We start from the raw sequence: 24,134 nt of genomic DNA, 5'->3' as shown, positions 1-24,134 counted from the left end.
TAATTGAATTTGGTTGATGTATATGTTATTGCTATGAAACACTTCAGAAATAAAAATTAATCCTTCTGTTATCCAAGGGTGGAGATCCTAGCATTGGATAATGTTTTTGTAAATACCCCACCCTCTTGTAATGTGTTGTAATGATTACTTTCATACTCACTCATCTATGTCTACATTATGTAATTTATGGACAAACCTATGTTTGTGAAAAGAATAATTTTAGAATAATTGTGTTGATTGGCAGTGTGCAAGAAAGATACTTGAGATAAAATTTTGAAAGGCACAATAGAATAGCCCTGTAAAACAGAACCGGATATACCGCCCTTCTTATTGTCCAGAATGGAATTCATTTTCATCATAAACAATTATAAAACAGAAAAATAATTAGGAAAATATTTAATAAATGAATAACTACTATCAAAATATATGCATAAATTATAACAAGCTTTTAAATTGAGAAGGGAGTGCTGTAAGGACTTTAAATTTTTTATTAAATCTTCCGAGAGAAACAGTGGTGGCACTTTTGGTTTGTAGGAGTGTGGTATTAGATTTGTATGATTGGCAGAATATAGATTGTTATAGTTGAAACTCTGATTTTGATTGGCTCTGTGACATTTTTTTAATGCTTATTCCTTTTTGTATATATAGATGGTATTGGTGAAAGTTTTTTCCATCGTGTATGTTTATCTTGAGTAAGCACAAAAATACTTTTGGTAAAATGACTGCTTACTAGCATTACTAAGCGTATGTTGTCATTTTAATTTGACCAACTTTTATACTGAAAATGCCTTCTTGCTCAGCTTTTGGTTGCACAATGCACTCAGGAACAAAATTTAATGAGTCATATTAAGTTTCATTATTTCCTGAGCAATCCAGAGAAGAGAAATTTATGGATGGCATCAATTACTGTAGCATTTATGAAACTTTTTAATCCCAAGGCTCAGTAAAATGTCTGATAAAATTCTATGAATCAGTATGTTAGATAGGCCTAATTTTTTAAAGATATATGTGAGTATTGCCAACATTTGGAACATATTGTACTATTGCAGTATAATATTATAAATTTAAAAGCATGTTTTGAATACATAGGGAAATAGAATTAAATTGGAAGAAAACTATTAAAAAGTAAATCTTGAACAAAGTTTCAATCTTTATTAATTTAAATCTGCCTACAGCCCAACCTGTCCCATCATAACAACCACAGGTTGAGAAACACTGCTCTATTACAAATAGCATTTCAGCAGTATGACTGCATACCTCTCCAGTTGTGTAATAATGAAGTAACTTATTTAAAAAAGAACTTATGCTTTCATATGCTTTACTTTCTACTTGTGAAATGTATGTTCCATTTGTATTAAACAATGACTTACCCAGCCATGGCATAAACAATGTCCAGCAAGAATTTTGTCATCCTTTTCACAGGTGAACCAACACTGATAGCTATCTGTTTTTTCATTGATCATTGGCCAGGCTCTTCTCCTCCATGAAACATCTAAATTCACTTGAATATGTCAAAATATCTCAAATTTTCCTGCTGGCAAAATAATTGTAAGCATTTAAACTTTGATATGCTTTTAATGACTCAGCAGTGTAAATTCCAGGAGATGTAATCAAATCAAAAGGGTGATAGTTATATAAATTCCCATACATTATTTTTTGTAATGACTCATTTCTGGGTTTCTGGAAAATCTGGAGTTGTAAAATATCAAAGGGATTGGGGAGAGAGTCAGTAAGGCACAAGTTTAATTTCAAGAGATCTGATTTTTTTCTTCATTAGGGAAATTATTATAATAAGAGCCAAACATGGTAGATCTTGAAAATTAGAAACTTTAAAAATACTTGCTAGAAAAATTTAAACACTAAATTCTTTCATTAATAAATATAAAGGACTTACAACACCAGTTTGCTACTAATCTCACTAAAATTAGAAACAAGCAGACTGGTGTCATCTTAAACTATAGATGTTCTTCTGCTTTATTAATATTTATTGATAAAGGTCAAGATCTATAGTTGTAAATTCTTTAAGAAGTAACAGATCAGGCAAAATGCATATAGTACATTTAATACATTTTATACATTTTAATTCTGACTACTTAATCTTGACTACTTAAAGACAAGATTTAAGTAGAAAAGAATAAACAAAAAGGAAGAATGTGTCAAATTGTATGGTTGCTGTGGATCGCGAGTTTAATTGGAAATGTAAAGGAGTTCGGAAATACAGAAGTTAAAGTGTCGTTTAAAGGCCTGCTGAGGAGGGACGAACAAGTCCGAAACACAAGTTTAAAGTGTACGTGTTCAGGTGAACTAAATAAAAAAACATTATTTTTGATCTGTAAGACTAAATATCTGCATCCATATTTTCCAGTATAATAAGTCCTGTTAATATATAAAAAGTACTAGTATACAAATTAAATTTAAATTAATGCATATAATACAGAATAAATGCAAGAAATATTCATAATAATAATAATTTTCCAGTGGTCATCACTTGGTCAGGGTGGGACATCCCAGTAATTTTACTGATTCATAGAGCAATGCCAGCTGGAACACAAGCTCCTGGTAGGGAAAGGTCTATGGGAACAAATGAAGCTAACAGTGATCACACGCACATTCTGTGGAGATACTTCCATTGTAGTAATCAGGTCTAACTGTGATACTGGCTTGGATGTCACTTGGGTTAACCACCTAGGTACCATACTACAAATATACTCTACAGCAATGTTAGAAAATGACACACACAAAATATACTATATTCTTCTTTATCTTTGCCCTTTCCCATGTTTAAATGGGGTCGATGTTTCTTTCACTAATAAGTTTCCTCTGTTTCTCCCTGTCAAGGGTTTCTCTCTTAAGTCCCTTCTGATTCAGATCTCCACCTTATCTTTCCAATGCAGTCTTGGTCTTCCTCTTACCTTATACTTCCTCTTTCCAACATAATATTCACTACTTCACTCTACATGGCCAAACCACCTCAATCTGCAATCTTGTATCTTCCTGCTTAAGAGACCCACCTTAACAGAGCCTTTAATAAAATTGTTCCTTATTCTATCCTTCCTTGACATTCCACTCATCCATTTTAGCATTCTTATTGCCACCTCCATCCTTCTCTCTTTGACTCTCATAAATGCCCATATCTCTGCCCCATATGACATTGCAGGTTTAACAACTGATTTGTACAATTTACTTTTCGGTTTGCAGCTAACTTTCTTGTCACATAACACCCCACTCAACTTCCTCCAGTTCAGCCATTCATACTGAATTGTATGTTGCACTGTGAGTCCAGTCCTCTGCTGTCTCAACAATGGCCCAAAGATACTTAAAACTTGAAACCAAAGGGAGTTGCAGATTTTGGATTTTAATATTGCACTCGTCCCTGCCATTCAGAGTCATATAAGCTGTTTTAGTTCTGTTAATCTTCATGCCCCTTTCTTCCAAAACTTTCCTCCAATCTTCCAGTTTTTCTCAGCCTTGGTTTGGGAAGGTTCACATAGCACAATAAAATTTGCAAACAGCATACTCCACAGAGCCTCAGACTTCATGTCACAAACCAACACATCCATTATCAGGTCAAACAGATAAGGGCTAAGAGCCGATTCCTGATGTAAACCGACATTAACAGTGAAAGTAGTGCCCATGCTACTCCTGTCCTTCTGTAGTGCCCACATTACTCCTAACTTCAGTCTCCACTCCCTCATTAATAAATATATCCCTCATACGTTTCCTTGATGAACCTAACATATTTTTCTGGAACATTCTTTCCCTCAAACATCTCCATACCCCTTGCCTTGATACCCTATCATATGTCTTTTCTAGATCTAAGAACACAATGTGCAAATCTTCTTGCATTTCCCTGTGTCTTTCCATCAGCTGTTTCAAAGCAAAGATAGCATCAGTCATACACCTTCCTGGCAAAAAGTCAAACTGTTCCTTTCCAATCTCAGATTTCTGTCTAATCCTTCTTTTGACAATTTTACAGTTTCTCTCTTCATAGTATGAGACAATCACTTTATACTTGTGTAGTTTTTTCAATTCTGTACATCCCCTTTGCCTTTAACCTGCCCTGTGTTATTCCCAACATATCTGGGAATCATGACCTCTGACCTCAAACGGTTGACCCAAGATATCTTGTTTCAGCATCAGAATGTTTTTGAAACCAGATGTCGCTAGTCATTATAATTTTTATATTAAAACTAACTTTTGAAATATAATTTTTTTGGTTATTACATTTATTAATATATCTATTTGTTTGTGCAAAATAAAAAAATAATTTAGGACAATACAATAGCCACAATTATTCTTTTCAAAAACATGTCTGTAATTTTCATTAGGCTTAACATCAATGAAAATTCAACATGGCATCACACACAATGGAGAAAACTTTGAACATCCAATAGATTAAAGACTGGCCCAAGAATACTTTTCCTCCATTCATCTAGGATCTTCTCTTGCTGCCAGAGTTTCTTCATAAGGTCTGAGGATCAATCCCCTCCTTAACAAAACCTTTCCAAGCCTCAACCGGAATCTGATCTGTGCCTACTACTTTCCCCATCTTCATTTCCCTAAGCACCCTTTCCACTTCTTCTCTACTAATATCTTTCACCATTCCTTCATTTTTGCCTCTCCATCCTCATATGAAGTTCTGGGGTTTTTCTCATTCAATAAATTCCTAAAATATACTTTCCATCTTTCCTTGATCTTTTAGTAATCTTGTATTACTACTCATTTATCATCATTAAATTAATAGAGGTAAAATCTTTTGATACTTTATCTCTTGCTTTGGCAATTCTAATCAGCTGCCTTTCCTCACTTTTCCTTTTAAAAACTTTGTAAGACTCTTCTAAAGCCTTTGCTTTTGCAATAGCCACTGCCTTTTTAGTCATTTTATTTGCCAACTGGTAAATTTCTTTTATCTTCAGGCCTTCCCATCAAATCCACCTTTTATTTGCCTTTTTTTTTGTTTGTTTAACTGCAACTTGTACCTCAGCATTCCACCACCAAAGTTCCTTTCCTTCTGGTGAACTCTTTCCTGAAGTTTTTCTCAAAACCTCTTCTCCAACTTTCAAAATGCAATTACTTTTCATCAGCCATCATGTTTGCACATCATCCAGGAGCTGAATTTCTTTTAACACTTTTATCTTAAACTTTTTTCTCAATTCCTCCTCTTTCAATCTCCATCATTTAATTCTTTGTTCAATCTGGCTAACACCCCTCATGCCATGCCCCTTAGGAAAGTCACAATCCACCAGAAGAACTCGTGTTGTGCAACAACACTTTCTCTATTTAACTCTTTACAGTTTCGCTCTTCACTAAGATGCCTCCTGCAGCACAAGAAAAAATTAATCTGGCTAGATCTACTCCCACTCATGTATGTAACCAACTGAATCACTTTCTTCTCAAAGTATCTGTTAACTAGTGTAAGGTTTAAAGCCACAGCATGATCGACTAGTCTTTCTCCCACACTCCATCTCCCAAACACTCTTCTTTCTGTAATCTTCCTCTTCCAACATGACCATTTAGATCACCCCTAAAGATTAACCTCTTACTCACAAGAACACACATTATAGTTTAGTCAAGATCTGTCCAAAAGTTTGTCTTCTCTTCTTCTTTACTACCTGGCTGAGGTGCATACACACACACAATCATAATGAAGATTCCACCAACATCCAACTTAACACTCATAATTCTATCACACCTTCGCTCACAGACTCTCTTTTAGATCTTTATCAACTATGATACTAACTCCATTCCTTCCTCCCTCATTCGCGCCACTCATAAACAGCTTGTGCCCTTCACCAAACTCTTTAGCTTTATTTCCTTTCTATCTTGTCTCTTGCAGATACAAAATATTCACTCTCCTTTTTTGCATAAGATTGACTAACTCTCTACTTTTCCTATTCGGTGTTCTGATGTTTAAAGTACCTAGTCTTATACTTGTCATCGTCTTCCTCTTCTCTTTCTGGTCTAACTTCTTTAGCTGAACCTGTCCCTGGTTCAGTAGTTCAAGCTCATTTGACACAGTTTTCAGACAACATGACTGTGCATTGCATGCAGTGTATGCCCTAGTCGTTGTAACAATCATAGTAAATCAGAACAATGATAACAATAACGACAGAAATCAAGAAGACCACAACGACTATGAACAAGAAGACCAAGATGATGATGATGATGATGATGAACAATAACATACACGACGATGACTACTATGACCACGATGACTACAACAAAAATGGGAAATATCAATAATTATGATAATGACCACAATGACAAACACAAAAAAACATCTGTGGAAGATGGATAGGGTGCTTATTGTACCTGTTGTTTTCTCCTCTACAGGTGTCATACCACACACTACACACAAGCCTGGGAATATTACAATTGAATAGAAACACATACATCACACTACAGAAGACCACTATATTGAATACATGTCATATTGTTAGGAAATTCCTGAATACAGACACACACTGATAGATTTATTTAATTTTTTCGTTTTGTTTTGGTTACCATGCTTTGACTCTGGTTTGGCATAGTGCACAGCCACCAGTGTCAACTGAGTATAACTCACTAAATCCAACATAAAAGTTGGGAATTAAAATCAAGCCTAAAACAGAGTCAAATTTAACACCAAAATGCAAAGTTCAACTTTAACAAAAACTAAAAAAGCTACAATCTGATACCAGCAATCTAAAAAACACGAAAGAAAAATATTAAAAAATGCAAAGATGAAAAACTATCTGATAGAAAAATACTGGCTGGATATGATGAAAATTAATGAAACTTTAGAAATTGTTAAACAACAGATAACAGGAACTGCAAGAAAAATTGAAAGGTATGAAGCAAGAATCGTCCAGTACAAACAAAATCAACTGCATCAATCAGATCAAAGGTGGTTCAAAGTCTAGACAGAAGCAGAAAAAAATAAATTCGAAAGGTCTAAGAAGAATGAAACCATCAAGTTTTGGAAAGATGTTTGGAGAAAAAAAATGATTATAATCTTGATGCAGGATGGATAAAAGAATGTGAAAAGGAATGCATAAAAATCAAACGATAGAAATGGTCATAACAGCAGAAATGATGAGAAATCAGATGAAAAGAATCGAAAACTGGACATCGCAGGAAAAGATCAATGGCATGGATTCTGGATAAAACATCTCAAAAGTGTGCATGCAACCATAGCTATAATGTTTAATGAAATGCTACAAAATGGGGAGAAATCAGTAAACTGGTTAATCAAATGTCAGTAGCAGGAGATCACATCCAAAAATGCTTCGTCTTGCTTTTGTACTCCTTTCAAAATCTGGATCATTCACTATAGTTTGATCAATGATTTTGGTTATTGTTACCAAACTTTTAATAAGGAAATCTGTAGCAAGTTCTTTGGTTTCTTTATTTTCAGAATCACTATTTTCCAGTTCTATATGAATTTCTTGCTCTGCCAGTTCTCTAAGGTTGTTATTGGTAAGGCTTTCACCAGAAACCTCAATATCCTGCTTATCTACATCTCCTAATCCAGCTGTATTGATTAGGTTGACAATTTGGTCAACAGTAGGCTCTTCTTGTTGAGAATCTTTGGATACCTTCAGCCAAGCCTTCTTCCATACTCCATTCATGCTTTTATCAGTTAATTCTTGCCAAGCAGAGCTGATATTGCTTATGGCATCCATGATGTTATATTTTTTACAGAATTGCACTAAACAAACAAATTTAGGGGAAGTACAGCACTACGACAAATTGCCACCTTTTGTTGATTGGTTCATGTTTGGGAATAGAGTAGAGTGTCGTTTATCTGAAAGCTGATCAACTGGAACGTCAGTTAACCGAAAGCTTTCCAGTCAGACTTTGTCGTGCTGAATTGAACGTTTTTGATACTAGATTAACTGATTCATATATAATACAATTACAGTAGAGCGTCGTTTATCCGAATCAATTGGGGACTAGGGTTGTTCGGATAACTTATTTTTTGGATAATTGATTATGTACGAAAAAATATATTAACCTATCCCATGTTGAAATTTTTCTCTGTCATGTGTCGCTTTGCGTTGAATTTTTGTCGATTTTAAGCCTAACGAAAATTTTTATAATAATATCGTGGCTATTGTATCGTTAAAAATTATTTCCTTATTTTGTACAAACAAAATAAATATATTAAAAAATATAAAAACAAAAAAATTATATTTTAGGTTTTAATATTTTTTAATATATTTATTTTGTTTGTACAAAATAAGGAAATAATTTTTAACGATACAATAGCCACGATATTATTATAAAAATTTTCGTTAGGCTTAAAATCGACAAAAATTCAACGCAAAGCGACACATGACAGAGAAAAATTTCAACATGGGATAAGTTAATATATTTTTTTCGTACATAATCAATTATCCGAAAAATAAGTTATCCGAACAACTCTAGTCCCCAATTGATTCGGATAAACGACGCTCTACTGTAATTGTATTATATATGAATCAGTGAAATGCTGCAGTAATTTGAATCAGTGTAAATTTTGATATTTTTTAGTCTGCAGGCAGACCCGTTATTTCGAATCGGCATTAATTAAGAAAGCACTAAATGAGGTCTTACTGTATTGTTAGTATACAGTATATGCTAGTTATAAGGTTAGGCTGTTTTGCTTTCCTGTCTTAACACAGAGTGTAGCAGAAATATCATTCATATGGCTGTTTCCCCCTTTCTGGATTTGGTGATTTGACTGTCAGAAAGTTTATGGCACCTGTGCTTCTTTTATCTTCATTCTGTTGTTTCCACTTGTACTAACAATGGATATTGCCCTTATGTCCCTTCCAATTTTGATGAATTTTGCCCAAAGGTAGTGTTTCATATGGTAAAACAGTCATCCAAACTATTTCATTCTATGGGCCATAGTAAGCAAGTTATGACCTAATTGAATATGGAACTATTATGCATGATGGATGAGTAATATATACTTTGGTCATGTACTGATATGTTTGAGAAGAGAAGAACAGAAAGAGAGGGTCAATGGTGTATTTGTTAGTTATGCCATGATATTGTATTACTCATTAAAATACCAACACATTTTTTATTTGGAGAGAGAGAGTAGTTTAATATCAATGATGATAATTTTAAGTATCATAAATAGTTTATCCAATCTATCAAATCATTAAATATCTTAATAAAATTTGTGAGATCTTGAGATTTTTTTTATATGAAACGTTTATTTATATAATTATATTACAGTTTATTCAACAAACCATAAGGAAAGATCCTACTAATGTTGAAGAAATACTAACACCGCCTGAAGGACAGGATGAAGGTGTATGGAAATATGAACATCTTAGGTAAACACTTAAATTTACCTTTGAAAAATATAAAATAAAATTTTAGATTTTTTAAAGTGTGTTATGTTATTCAATTCATTTATAGATAATTAATTTTCTTCACAAAAATTTAACTAGCATTAAATTGATTAAGAAGAAAATGTTTTTTTTTTTAAATAGTTTTTTGTAAGTTAATAATCTATTAATATAAAGGAGTTTTGTATGAAAAACTTTTAATATATATTTAAGGAAACCTGTTTTCATATTCAGGAAAATATTTTTAAAGATATAGTTTATAATGCAAATTTTCTTACCCAAAATAATTCAGGTAACAGTGTTCTTCAACCTGTGGTCTACTGGGAAAGTATTGGAATCATGTCAAATTTGACTCTCCCAGTTTTTTTTGCAAATTGCCACATTTTGAGACCTGAATCCAAAAAGTCAAAAAAATGGCAAAAATAGTTTCATGGCTGTGTCTGTGTATCTGTTGGCATCTATTTTGCTTAATATCTCACGATGGAGTAAAGATTAAGAAACAAAATTTTGTGTGGTGGCTTATGTATGAGGGGGCATTGGATGCAATTAAATTTTAGTTGTTTGATGTCAAGAGGGTGAAGAGATAGAGGGGTATCATGTGTCATGTCTTGAGAGGGATAGGACTTAATGAAGATTTTATTTATTATTAACATTTTCACTTATAAAACTCACTCTAAAATTAAGCTTTTTGCCATTTTATAATAATTAAAAATATAAGTTTTTTATAACAAAATATCATAACATACAGCACCACACACAATATTATTTATTTAGCTTAACAATATAAAAGTTATTTTTTAAAAATAAAAACTCATAACATCCAGGAAAGTTACATAACTCATTTCTGGATTTTTTAAACCTCTCATGAACTTATAATCTTACAGGTATAATAAGATTTATTTACTGTTTTTTTGCATTAATAGATTATATCATTTTATAAACGAGCAATTATTTATTATGATTAACCAAGTAAGGTTATATTCAAATTTAAATACCTCTGGAAGCAAAGATTTGCTTGGGGTCCAGGTGGCACAACTGGCAAGCATGCCACATGGCATGCACAGGCTGTGGGCTCAAGCCCCACTCTGAGTCAGTTCTTTTATTCCAGAAGGTTTTAAATTATTTAATAAATTATTAAAATTATAATTATTAATTTAAACACCATGCCTCTCTCTAGTGACAAATTGCTTTATATTAATCATTTAATTTGCCAAATTCTAGCATGATCATTCAGGCAATAGTTTGTTGTGTCTATATATACTCATCAGGCTTTAAGATGTTTATTATATTTATTGTGTCATCATCACAATGTACCTGTACATCATACTTTCATGATAACAGTCATGCTGGTCATCTATTTAACTCTGTTGTAAAGAGAAGTTTAAATTGAAATCACACGACTTCCAGTTTAGATCAGAAGTTTGTATAAAGTTAATCAGGGTCTTCTGCCCCTAATCTTTTCATATCTGGTCTTGATTTTCATATATCTAAAGCTATTCTCAAGATTAAGGAAGGACAGACAGCTGACAGATGGATGACAGTTATAATTTATGTTTGTAATTTTTTAAATTGCACCCCAATAATAAGAACTTTCTCTCTTGAACTATGATATAATATACAGTCAGTTCAATAGTTTGGAATAATCTAACTCCATCAGAAAGTGCCAATCTTTGAATGACAATAAACTAGATGAAGTAAAAACTTATGAAAAAATTAAATAAGAGGATATTTAGCCTGGTCTTTTAGCTATATTTTTATCTAAAATAATTAACTACTAAATAAGGTATTAAAAAGTTACAATTATTTACTTAAGTGAATGATATTCAAAAATTTAGAATATTTGAAATCACCTTCAAAAAGTTTAGAATATTTTATTCTAATTGTTGGTTACAATATCTTTATTATGAATCAGATTTTATTCTTTTAGGCATACTATCAATAAGTGATTGGCATTGTTCAAGACTAATTTCAGACCCAGTTTTTGAAAGTTTTTCTTTTAAATCGTATTTATTGGCTTAGTTAGATTCTTACAGTTATTTTTTTATAAATGGACCAAATATTTTCAATTGGGGTTAAGTCTGGCAAATTTCCAGGCCAATCTAACAGCTTTATTTTTTTTAGATGTAAACTATTTTTTGGCTTGTTTTGCATGTATGACATTTAGCTCCATCCTGTTGAAAGATTACATCATCATAATGAGACTGATTTTCCATTGTTGGTCTGAGGGAGTATTCTAAAATATCACAATATACACCATTTATTGTCTCATTAAGAAAAACCAATTTTCCAAGTTCATTATAATCAAATTAACCCAAACTATAACTTTAGTGGGAAAGTTAATGATTTATTGTAAACAATCTGAATTGTTGGATTTCATACTTCAGATGCCAAACTTTTTCCTCCATTATTTAATTAATGCCAATTTTTTTATTGTTTACTTTAAAATATAATTGTTTTGCATCCTCGTGAAAGAACTTATTTTGCTCTCTCTATGTGTCTTTTCAATTGTTGGGCTTTTGTTTGAAGTTTCAATTTGATGTTCAGTTCCTGTTCTACAATGCTTGTATTTTGTATCGCTTAATTAGATTCATTTGAAGGCTGGCAATATATTCTGTTGTTATGCCTTTCTTCAATTCATTCAAAGCATTTAACTCCTTTCTAGAAGTTTTTCTGAGTTCTTTTTTTTCTATACTTGTTTTTTGTAGAGATTTTTCAGCATTGGTTTCTCTTACTACAGGGTGGTTATAATTAAAGTTACCCTACTCAGACCAGTATAGAGCTTGTTTTCTTTGACACATTTTGATGAAACTTGGTATATACATTATATGGACCATGTGGAAAAGGAAAATGCAAAAAAAATAATTAGTTCAAATTTCTACCACTAGATGAAAAAATGGCGCATGAAGAAGAAGAAACACAAACTGGAAACAAGCAAAAGGTTTTTATGACATTTGCTCAATGTGCAATCCATTTGTCTCAATCACATGTTCAAAGTACTGTACCTTACAGCGTGTTCAACAGTAGCTCCACAGGTTTCTTGAGAAATTGCAGCAATATGGTGTGTTATGCTTGTTTTCAATTCAGGCAGAGTTTGTATGCTTCCTCTATAGAGACCAATCTTTTAGATATCCCCGTAACCATATGGACTCGGCCTGAATTGAAAGCAAACATAACATGCCATATTACTGCAATTTCTCAAGAAACCTTTGGCGCTACTGTTAAACACACTGTAAGGTGCTTTGAACATGTGATTGCACATTGAACAAATGTCATGAATAAAAACCTTTTGCGTGTTTCCATTTTGTTTCTTCTTCTTCATGTGCCATTTTTTCACCTAGTGGTAGAAATTTGAACTAATTATTCTTTTTGCATTTTCCTTTTCCCCATGGTCCATATAACGTATATACCAAGTTTCATCAAAATATCTCAAAGAAAATCGGCTCTATACATGTATGAGTAGGGCAACTTTAATTATAACCATCCTGTACTTATGATGTTACATATACAAATTTGATTTCAGTAAGATTTAGGCTTCTTGTATAATCTCAGTAATCCAATCTTTTTATTAATCTGAACTCTATACAATAATTAATTTGGATTAGTGAAAATGCACTCTATATATTTTATACAGATGAATTAATAATACATTACATTGTGATCTGATATATTCTAATGATATTAATTTAATTTGTCAAGTTTTAGCAATATTATTATTGTATTTGGCTTATAATTTTCAATTTTATAATTTCAGAACTTTGTTACTGGATATTAATATTCTGTATACAAATTTAGTTTTAAAAATAAATTTATTTCTTACAGACAGTTTTGTATGGAACTGAATGGATTAGCTGTCAAATTACAGGTAATCTATCATATAGTTAATTATTTGCATAAATCATTAGTTGACTAATAATATAAAGTTTTAAATTTGCAACTCATTTTTTAACTTAAACATTGTTAAACTTTTTTGTAGAGTTTTAACTTAAGATATGAAATTAAAGGAAAGGTTAAATTCATGATGACAAATTGTATAACAAAATAATCTTACAAGGAGAGGACCTGAAGTGAAAATGCACTTTTTTTTTTTTTGACAGGAATGGGTTTAAAATGTGCTTTAATGAGTATAAAACCCTAGGTTATGTGCAGATGGGTTTTTGTTTCCTTATAAAATGGATTTAAATATTAGAATGTATATGAAATATTTCCAACATGTGATAGTCAACATTTTGAGCAACAAGGATTTGCATGGAGGAGATACTACTACTTTCAATTCCTGCTGATTGAAAAAAATAACTTTCTTTTTTGTTTCCATCTATCTTTTGAAATTCTATTCATAAATGTAATTAATAAATTATAAATGATTAATATTTTATACAAAATATTGTCACTGAATATTTAATAATAGATGTATATACTGTCAGATGTCATTGAAATCTTTTTTTTTTTTTATAATGCAAGTACTTTCAATGATGCAAAATTGTTGTCAAGATTTTAACACTCTCTGACACTGTACATCTAGTATTATATCTAATTTGGCATGGACTTTGAAATACTATTTGTCATAACTGAATATTTATTTAGTATTTTTTAATAATTTAAATATTTTTTCATTTTATACATTTTTTAAACTTACTTATTTTGTGAAGGTTATGCTTTTCACCCTTAAATTTCTTAAATCAATGCTGATATTTTCTGATATGCAGAGTTTTGTGGTATTATACAAAAATTATTTGTCATTGTAACATAGCTTTTTCTAAATTCATATAACATAAATTTATATAAGCTTAAATAATTTGAATAACTCATTTCAATTGATGTTAATAACTCAAGTTTGATTAAATTAGACTGTTTAATTTTATGTAATTAACAACACTTATGAAACAATAAGATTTTCAATAAAAAGTACAAAGTAAAAGTTGCACTGTAATGTGAAAATAGTACTTTGAAAACTGATATTACTTATGACTCACATTTATTCTTTCACATTCATATAAATGATTTAGTGATGTACTGTACTGTACATGATGTGATTGCTAATGACAACTGACATTCTGCCTACATGTATATTCACTAATAATTAAGTAAGTAATTTTAGTAAACATAGAGAGAATGGAAAAATGTTCAGTTTCTTCTGAATTATTAAATAAATATTTAAAATATTTTATACAAAATATTAATCATTTATGATTTATTAATTATATTTATGCATAAAATTTTAAAAAGTAGATGGAAAGAAATGAAAAAAAAATGAACTCAAGTCTTCTATGCAAATTCTTGCTGCTTGGACTCATGGCTACTGCAAGTTATGATGGTAGACATCATATGTTCTAGTGTTTAAATACATTTTACAAAGAAATGAAAGCCCATTTATGCAAAGTAATCTAAGGTTTTACTACACACTCCAAATGCCAACAATTTTTGAATTCAAAAACTGCATTTCTTCTTCTGGTCATCCCCTTCTTAGAAATATCAGTTATATTAAATAGATCTCATGTCTTTTCAATTTTATAATAAATAGAAATTGTTTTTTGAAATATTTACAAGTGTCATAAATAATCATCAGAAAAAACCTTTTAGCAGCAAGAAAATTAATTATGTTGAATTGTTGCAAATAATTTTTTTAATTAGCATTATCAGATAACTGAAAATCAAATACCAACAGAGTAGAACTTATAAAATGATGTGAAGAATGAAATTAAAAATGAAAAAATGAAAAAGAAACTTTAAAATTGGATACATATGAGTAAGTAACAGATTCAGCTTTTTTTTTATAGTTTAGATTTCAATGCCCACTTCTAGGCATCTGTTCTGTTGAATGTTTGGTTATCTGATGGTCATTTGAACAAACATTTGCATTAGTTCAACATAATGGTTAATTTTCTTGCTGCTAAAAGCTTTTAAATGATTATTTGTGGGTTTTTTATAGCAGTTTAGTATAATTTAGTATTTGAATAATCATCCTTTATTGCATTTTTATTGATACTGTAGGTTGTATAAGTGAGAAGTACTTTGCCCTTTAAGGTTTATTGTGCACCTTACAAGAAATTACTTCAGAAATCTGATCTACTTAAAGTAAGACAATAGGCATATAAAGGAAAGCTAGAAAATAATGCCAAGATTTAAAAAAGGAAAATCCAGATAAGGAAATCTGCTCAAGCAAAGATATGCATACTCACAAATGAGATGCAGAAACATCTTAGCAGAATCATAAAAGCAGCAAAAAATTGGAGAGGAGACTTTCAGTAAGGACTAATGCTTACAAAAGTGACCAAAAGGGTCAGTCATGATGTCACTAAAAGTGAACACAATTTTAACCAAAAGCAAAAGCAAAAAAATCAATAGTTTGTATGGAAGACAGGCTAGCCAAAACTGTATTACTCTGCTTTAGATTAATTTTCTTTCACTGGTTTAAATGACTAGAAATAGTCCAGGTTTTTACATTTTTCAGTAAACATATTGGAAGAAATAATAGCTGATTTGGGCCCAGCAAAGGGATAGAAGCTTTTACATTCTCTGTTTTGCCATTAAATTGGCACTTACATTGCCAGCAATTCTTCCATGCTATGATACCCAAGAGAAAAATACTATTGTGAGTAGTCAGTTCAGAGAGAGACAAACAGCACTTCCAGACAGGTGGTATTGAAGTGAACCAACAAGTCATGGATGGGCCTTCAAGGTGGCTGACTGTCAGAAACAATATAGATAGCATTATTAAGAGGATATCTATGTAAATGAATGCAAACATACTAAATAATAGCTAACAGCTTAGCTTGAAACATGGTAAGGAACCTGTCTATGTGTCAGAAATTTCTATCTGAATGTTCCCCACAAATGCCAGCCAGCACCATTTCCACTATTGGCTTTGAATTCATTTGCAAACCAGACTAAATTTTATGGACAAAAAAGGTCATCCTTTCTGAATACTGATCAAGTTAATTAAGAAAAGAGAATAAATAGTGCTTATCAAAACTAGACTTTGTCAAAATTCATCAAAAAATGTCTTCTTTCAACATGTCTCTCAGCAGATAAATGAGCAAAAGAACATGGTATAAGCTGTTGATTACACTCGAGCCTGTAGAACAGAGAACAATTGCTGATCAGATTTAATTGTTTTGCAACAAGCATATGTTCTATGTTACTTGTGTGCAATTTAAGCACACAAACAACATAGAAACTTATACTTGGCAAAAAACTTCTCACATGTATGCTAACAAACACAATATTATGTAAGAAATAGCAGCAAAATGATTTATTCACTATGTACAACTTTCACTTTGCATGTGGTCCCTCACAGCTATGAGATATCTGATGATAAATTTTATAGTCATCAGAGAACATTGATTCAGCTATTGAAGATGTGTGCATTGTTTCCACCAGACAGTATATATCCATTTTGTATATCAGATTTCAGAAATTAGGGAAATAGTATTTATTATGTAAATGTGCAATATTGTAGAAGTTTCATATTGTCATCTTATTCAAATACAGATCATCATATTGATCATTCTTCTCATTTGTTATTAATCTGTTTACCATTATAAATTATATTTTTCCAACTCTCCAACTGTCTGGTAAATTTCACTTTTGTAATCACAAGCAAATATATTACCATCTATGATTAGTTTGTTATATTGCAATTTGGTATTCTTAGTTCCTTTTAAATGCATTTCTTTTCCATACAGTCTTAGTTTGTTTCTGACAGCTCTGGTACTTGTTGAATAGTCATCATTAATTAACATTTATGCCTTTTAAATTACTGACATTTTAATAAACTTTTAATTTATCTTTAAAATCAAACAGTTCATAGATAATCAGTCTTTTTATATTAGGTTTAAATTTTCCAATTCTAAAAGCACATTTAGTATTGACATCTGTGACCTTTAATTTATCATTGAAAAGCTTCTAAACCTTAACTGAACAGTTGTCCAATTTATCATTGTCCTCTATGCCTGAGATTACAGTATTATTCCTTCTTTCTTTATTTTATAATTTCATTAACTTTTTATGCAGATCATTACAGATTAAATTAATTTCTGTGTTTGAATTTTCATCTTTAAAATATACTTTTTCTCTGTCACTTTCAAGAGCAGATAGCCTAGATTTGACATCTACCAATGCTGTATCTATATTCTCTATCCATGCTTGCATTCTGCCTAAACAGTTCAAAAGTGTTTCTGATTTACTATATGAAGAGGCTTGCAGGTTCAACAAAAGTCTAATTCCTTCTTGAATGTTAATCTCCTTTTCAGCACTTATACAGGGTGTCTCAAAAAATGCATACACACTTTAACAGCTGATAGCTCAATTGATGTTTTTTATTTCAAGGCTAAACCCATTAGGATTAATAATAGAAGTCAGATTAAGCTTTGAACAAATGAAATTCTTTCTAAAATGCTACTGGATGTGTGAAAATGCAGTTGAAGTGCAAAGACAGTTTAGAAGGAAATTTCAAACAGATCCACCAATGTGACTTTCCATCACTCAAATTAGATAAAAGTTTGAAAGTGGGGCACCCCCACACACTATCATCACAATGTTAGATCCTATCTTGATGAGATCTTGCCAAACAGGTGGATTGGACGAAGGGGTTTCATAGAATACCTTCTGCGTTCACCAGATCTCACACCACTAGACTTTTTTTTATTGGGATACTTAAAAGACAAAGTTTACACTGTGAAACCTGCAGTTGTTGCTGAATTGAGAGCAGCCATTGAACAAAAATGCACAAAAATGCACACAAATACCAAACAAAATGTTTTATGATGTTTGAGATTCCATTGCTTTGCATTGTCAGTAGTGCCTGGTCCAGAATGGATGTCAGTTTGAAAACAGGTGTTGACAAAACAATTCAAAATGTAATAGAATGTACAGACATTATTTTAAATGAAATGTATTTTTAATAAACACCGACTTTATAATTCTTTAAAGTGTGTGTACATTTTTTTGGGACACCCTGTATAAGACAAAATCAGTTGTTCCATTGACTCACCTGTAACATTTTCTTTGCTTCCCATTCATTTTCTTACATTTTGTGGTGATCCTTTTTGATATAGTGGTGAAAAAGTTTTCTTTTTCTGAGACTGAAACTCTGACATTTTCCAGAAGAAAGGAAAAGTGAATCAGATCAAAGAGAGCAAAAAGATTGATGCCAACAGCTCGCAAATTTTAACAGATTATCCTTCTACTGTTTGTTTTCTGTCAGCCAACTAACTTTCATCAAATTATATACATTAGAATTGTTTCTTTAATATCATGTTTGATAGTAAAGAAAAAGTAGAATTCTTTAATATTAAACATGAAGAAAGCATTCTCTAAGGTAGGAATGGGCAACCTTTCTCTATGTAGGGGCCGCATTTTAAAACTTTTGAACTGATGCAGGCCTCATACAAGAGAAAAGAGAAAAAATTCTGGTAAATCACAATTATTTATTCATAAATAATTATAAATTAGCATATGTATAATTAATTTAGCTTCTTGAACTAATTTAGCTTCTAAACATAATATATCGGAAATATTTGATTAAATATTAGTCACTGCTAGTTTTAAATTAGTTTCAATGTGTCTGTTAGCCGGTTTCTTTTTTAATTTTTACTAAATTCATTGCAGAAAAACTATTCACAAACATAAGTTGTAGAAAATAACATTTGAATTTTGCTGCATACTTCCTTAAGCTGGGAAATTGATATATTTATTTATATTTAAAAAATGAATAAATATATCAATTATATTTATTCATTTAAATGCATTTCAAAATGCATTCAGTTCATTTAAAGACATTTTTGCAGGCTGCATGTGCCTTGGGGGCTGTTGGTTGCCTATCCCTGCTCTAAGGCTTGGAACACAAGTGCACAAAAAGTTTGTCTGTTGTCAATATATGCTAATGGAATGTCTAAGAACATTGACAAAATCATTCTTCTACAGTATGTCTGACATACATATGTAATGTACAGTACATTATATGCTCATATGTTATCTAGGCAACATCTGTACAAAAGTATGTTCATTGTAATGGATATACTTTTTACACTTGTGAGTTTCCTGCTTAAATGTCTAGCTCATATTAAGTGTTGTAAAGAGAGTGAACCCAATCTCTGATTGCTTCCAAAGCCAGTTTTGGAACAAGAGGAACATGGATACAAGCTGTTATTTATTATGTAGACTATTTGAAAATGGACTATGTCTTGTTTATAAAATTGTACTGCCTGCTGTGTTACCAGCTTAGAGGTATGAAGGAGTACAGTACATGTCAGGAGTTGCAATTTGACACAGAGTATTAGGTGCCCAAATGATGCACACACAAAAAAAACCAGACTTGTAGGTAGTCAGGGGACCAAGAACTGAGTCAAAATAAAATACAAAATTGTGACACACACTACAAACAGGCAGTAGTGCAAGATTTGCACATGCATTGCTGGTTGGAAAGTTGGAAATGGGAACGTTGTGAAATCAAATTTTGACAAACATGTGCATTGGGAAGTTCAAAAAGTGAATGTTGCTAAATCTAATTTGACAAACGAATCTTTGAAAAAACCCATTTACCTGACCTGTCTTATTCCTCACATATCTCTGGTCCCCATGTGCTGATCTTGACTGGTTGACCCGAGATATTTTGTCTCATTATTGGAACATTTTTGAAACTAGATGGTGCGTTTTTACAATTTTATATTAAAACAGACTTCCGAAATATACTTTTTTTTTTCTTTTTACATTTATTAATATATATATATATTTTGTTTGTGCAAAATAAAAAAAAAATTTCAGACGATACAATAGTCACCGTTATTTTTTCAAAAACAACAAATTTTTATTAGCATCGACAAAAATTCAACCCGGGACGACACACAATAGAGAGAAATTTCGAAATTGGATAGATTAATTTTACCGAAAATGGACGACCTCGTGGTCGTGGCCATGGCCGATGAAGTTTGAACGATTGCACTCAAAACCAGCGATACCAAAGAAAATTGGAGAATGAGAACGCTTAGTAATGAGTTTCAGAGACAGTCTTGTCCCAAATATGGCTTTGCCATTTTACTTGTTTTCTGATAAAAGGCAAAGGTTCAATTTTGAAAATGTATTTAGTGTGATACTGTAACTATTGACTATTCAGCAATTATGTTTAATATCAATAAATGATTTAAGTTATTGTTTTCTTTGTTCTTCGTAGTCATAAATCACAATTTAAAAGTGCATATTTAAATGCATATTTTGGGCATTTAAAGTACATGTATGCATATGTCAGTGATTATAAATGCATAAAGTTTTTCGCCTTAGTTATCAGTTAAAGTTAATTAACACCAGGAGATAGCAATTATGTTTATTTTTATTATAATATCAATTGTTAATAGACAATCTGTCTTTTTTTTCTTATTTAATATATATATATTTTTTAGAATGAATGTAATCCAGAAACATGCACTCAAATGACGGCAACAGAACAATGGATATTTCTTTGTGCAGCACATAAAACACCAAAAGAATGTCCTGCTATAGATTATACTAGACATACTTTGGATGGTGCAGCCTGTTTGCTGAACAGTAATAAATACTTTCCTAGCAGGTAGTGCTAACTAGTATTAATATTTATAAATGTAAATCAAAGATACAATAATTATGTAAAAATTTAGTAATTATCAATATTATTTTTATATTTAATTATAAAAATAGTTTTATGTATTTTATTTATAATTTGGAATAAATAGTGACAAAAACTGAAATTGTTGGAATGTAATTTTCAGTGTGATCATAATTAAAGAGTGGCTGTTCAGTGCTCTTTGTAGAAAGAACTATTTAGCCAATCTCAATCAAATTTTGTATACACACTATCCTGACTATGCAGTTTTCATTTTTGAGGAAAAATTTTACTTCAAAATTCAGTTGCTAGTGCAAAATTTGGTGCTGCATTCCTGTAATGTACATATTATACAGGTAACCCCCATATAACATGGGAGTTATGTTCCAAAAAATTGCTGTGTTATGCAAATCCGTGTTTTACGAAACAAAGAACTAGTACAAAAAGGGGGGGTTAGGTTCCTAAAATTAAAAAACATGCTATTATATTTTCATAATTAAGATAAATATCTTTATTAAAATTTCCTTAAGAAGTGATACATATTAATATAAATTAAACAATGTTTTCGTCATCATCACTAAGCACTATTAACCAAAAATTTGTAATCTACGTAGCCAAAAAAGAGAGACAATTAAAGTCTTAAAGTATACTTGTAGAGGTGTGGATAAAGGGTTCTTAGGCATTGAACTGGGGTGACGGAATAAAGTAAATATGGAATAAGGAAAAACATCTGGCAACACAAAACAAGAAGTGTCAATCTGGCAACACTGAAACAAGTTTTGAGAAGGACCATGTGTATTGACAGAAGATGGGAAAAGAAAATTTCATACTGTACTTAAGTACTAATAGTTCACGACAATTATGCATGAAATTTACGCATGAAGATCTGATAGTACGTACATGCTTGACGAAAAATGTCAAATGAGTTATCTTTCGCACATAAAAGCTTTATCACATTTATTGAACTGTTGTACAGGGATTTCCCTAATTTCAAATTAGATTTGCTTTTAATGATTTTTATTACGTTTCATGTTGTACGAGGGTTTTACCCAATTCTCGAACTGTGTTAAAATGAATCTGTGCTATAGAAGTGCTGTGTTATATGGGGGTTACCTGTATATGTTTTATAACAAATTTTGGGTGTAAAAGGAGTTAGAAACATTCTTCACAATTCTGACAGTTGAACAATCATGGTACTTACTTAGCCTGATTAGGCATTACTTGTTAAACTCTTCTATTAACGAAACAGGAATGCTAGCTTGGTACTTAAGGAATTTCAATACTTGAAATGTTTATAAAGTTCTTTTTGACTATTAGGAATTTGATGAAAATGATTTTGCATTTTGAAGAGACTAGAACTTTTGCTGTGAAACAAGGACAAGATTGCGAACTGATTGGTCATCTGAAAATGGAAGACATTATTATTATAGTAATGGAGCATAAAATTCTCACAAAATGTGACAATGGAAAATGAGCATATTCAATACTTAGGCAGTAAAAATTTCTTTATTATTATAAGATATTGGCATACCATAGAAGTAAATTCTTATATGTTCAATACTTAACTGTAACAACCAGTTTTTTTTATGACAACTACGGAATGGAATGTTGCTGGTGACTAATTATACTTTAATTTTTAATGGTGTGTACTACATAATGTGTCATAATTAGTTTTGATTTGGATTTTCAACTGATGTCAGAGAATAAAACCTGGTATTCCATAATTTAGATTCCAAAAGCATTATAGAATGAAGGTGTGTTCAAATTTTAAAATGATAAAGTACTAAAAACACTACAAAAGCTGGAAAATAATATAAACACTCAGACACTTTCTATACTGGATCCAGCAGAAACATTTATTGAAGAACATTGGACAATATTTTAATTGTGTGTAAAACTAAGCCTAATATTGGGATGCTAGTACAAGCTTTTAATGATAAATGTAGTTTAACTCTTAAGTTAGAACAGTCTAGTCACCACCTAGTACCTAGAAATTGAACTATGCAATGGAAGGGTCTGCACATGGGTTTATCATAAACCTGAATACCAACCTTTTTTCATTCTATCAAACACTAATGACCCTAGAAGCTATAAAACAGTGGCATTTAAAATGTTTATAAAGTGTGCTCACACTGCTGATAAAGATACAGCACATGAGATAAACTTTATTAAAAACATAGCTGCAAAGCAAGGTTACAGCATGAGATTCATTGCCAAATTAGCTAGAAATATACAGTAGAACTGAATGTAGTCAACAATTTATGCAAGAAGCAGCAGCATATAATACAAGATTGGACATACCTATAATCCCAGGCTACACATAGTATACTCTAGAATAGCTAGAGAGATAAACAAAGATATTGTATATAAATGAAATTTGTCAGTCTTTTGTTTACTAACAAATGGAAACGATTCTAACAGCAGACAGGGCTCTAGGTACATAAAAAATTCCATTTCTAGATACCAGGTTCAACCAATGCCTTGACCATATTGACTTGATTTATGAATCATTAATTACCAAAATAATGGAGCATATGTATGACATCTCGAAAATGAATTAAAACATTGCTATGGCTAAATTTGCATGCAAGCCCAAGGTATCCCAGTGTTGGGATGAGGCTAAGCTTCTATACATCATCTTTGATTAGGGTTTCTCCAATGGGATCCCGGCTGTTTTTTAACCCAGGAAATTCTTCTCACCCCAGGAAACCTCACAAATTTCTTAAAAATTCACTTTTTTTTTTATTTTGTGTTAAAGTTGAGGAAATTTTGTAAATAGAAAGTATAATTAACCCATAAACTGTCAGAATACATTTGTATTTATTAATTTTAAGCTTGCTTATTAGTTTTTAAATTTTTGCTCATTATGGCATGTCATATATTGTCAATGATCAATATGTAGCCTATTTGTCACAGAACTCTGAAAATTCTTTGTCAGAACCTGTAATATCTGGAATGACTGTGCTTATGATGTCTTAATTTTTAACCATGCCAGTAGCTTCAATAACTGCATTATGCCAGGTTGTGCAAATTAGGCAAGGATACAAACGAGTACGATGTATGAAAGTATGAAGTTTTTCTTTATAAACCTGATTATTAAAGCCAAACGACCTGCCGAATTATTGGGCTATAAGCTTGATTTCGCTATTAAAGCAGCTGAGGTAGACAAATCAAGAATACAAGACAGCAAAAGAAATACTGTAATGCATCTGGAAAACGAACTTAAAATATTTCAG

General features: G+C 31.3%; 1 protein-coding gene across 1 annotated transcript in view; it reads left to right on the top strand.

Annotated features, from left to right (window-relative positions):
- Mob4 (MOB kinase activator 4) overlaps positions 1–24,134 on the top strand; it is a 42,541-nt gene that overhangs the window by 11,098 nt on the left and 7,309 nt on the right. Inside the window, exons 3-5 of the mRNA XM_067267422.1 lie at positions 9,211–9,311; positions 13,146–13,188; positions 20,720–20,886. Coding sequence (XP_067123523.1) covers positions 9,211–9,311; positions 13,146–13,188; positions 20,720–20,886 — 311 coding nt within the window. The remainder of the gene's footprint in view (positions 1–9,210; positions 9,312–13,145; positions 13,189–20,719; positions 20,887–24,134) is intronic.

Source organism: Centruroides vittatus, unplaced genomic scaffold (assembly GCF_030686945.1).
Source record: "Centruroides vittatus isolate TY-2023 unplaced genomic scaffold, ASM3068694v2 contig_301, whole genome shotgun sequence".
Classification (NCBI taxonomy): Eukaryota; Metazoa; Arthropoda; class Arachnida; order Scorpiones; family Buthidae; genus Centruroides; species Centruroides vittatus.
Note: the sequence above shows the minus strand (reverse complement) of the source record. Positions and strands in the feature narration are given on the sequence as shown.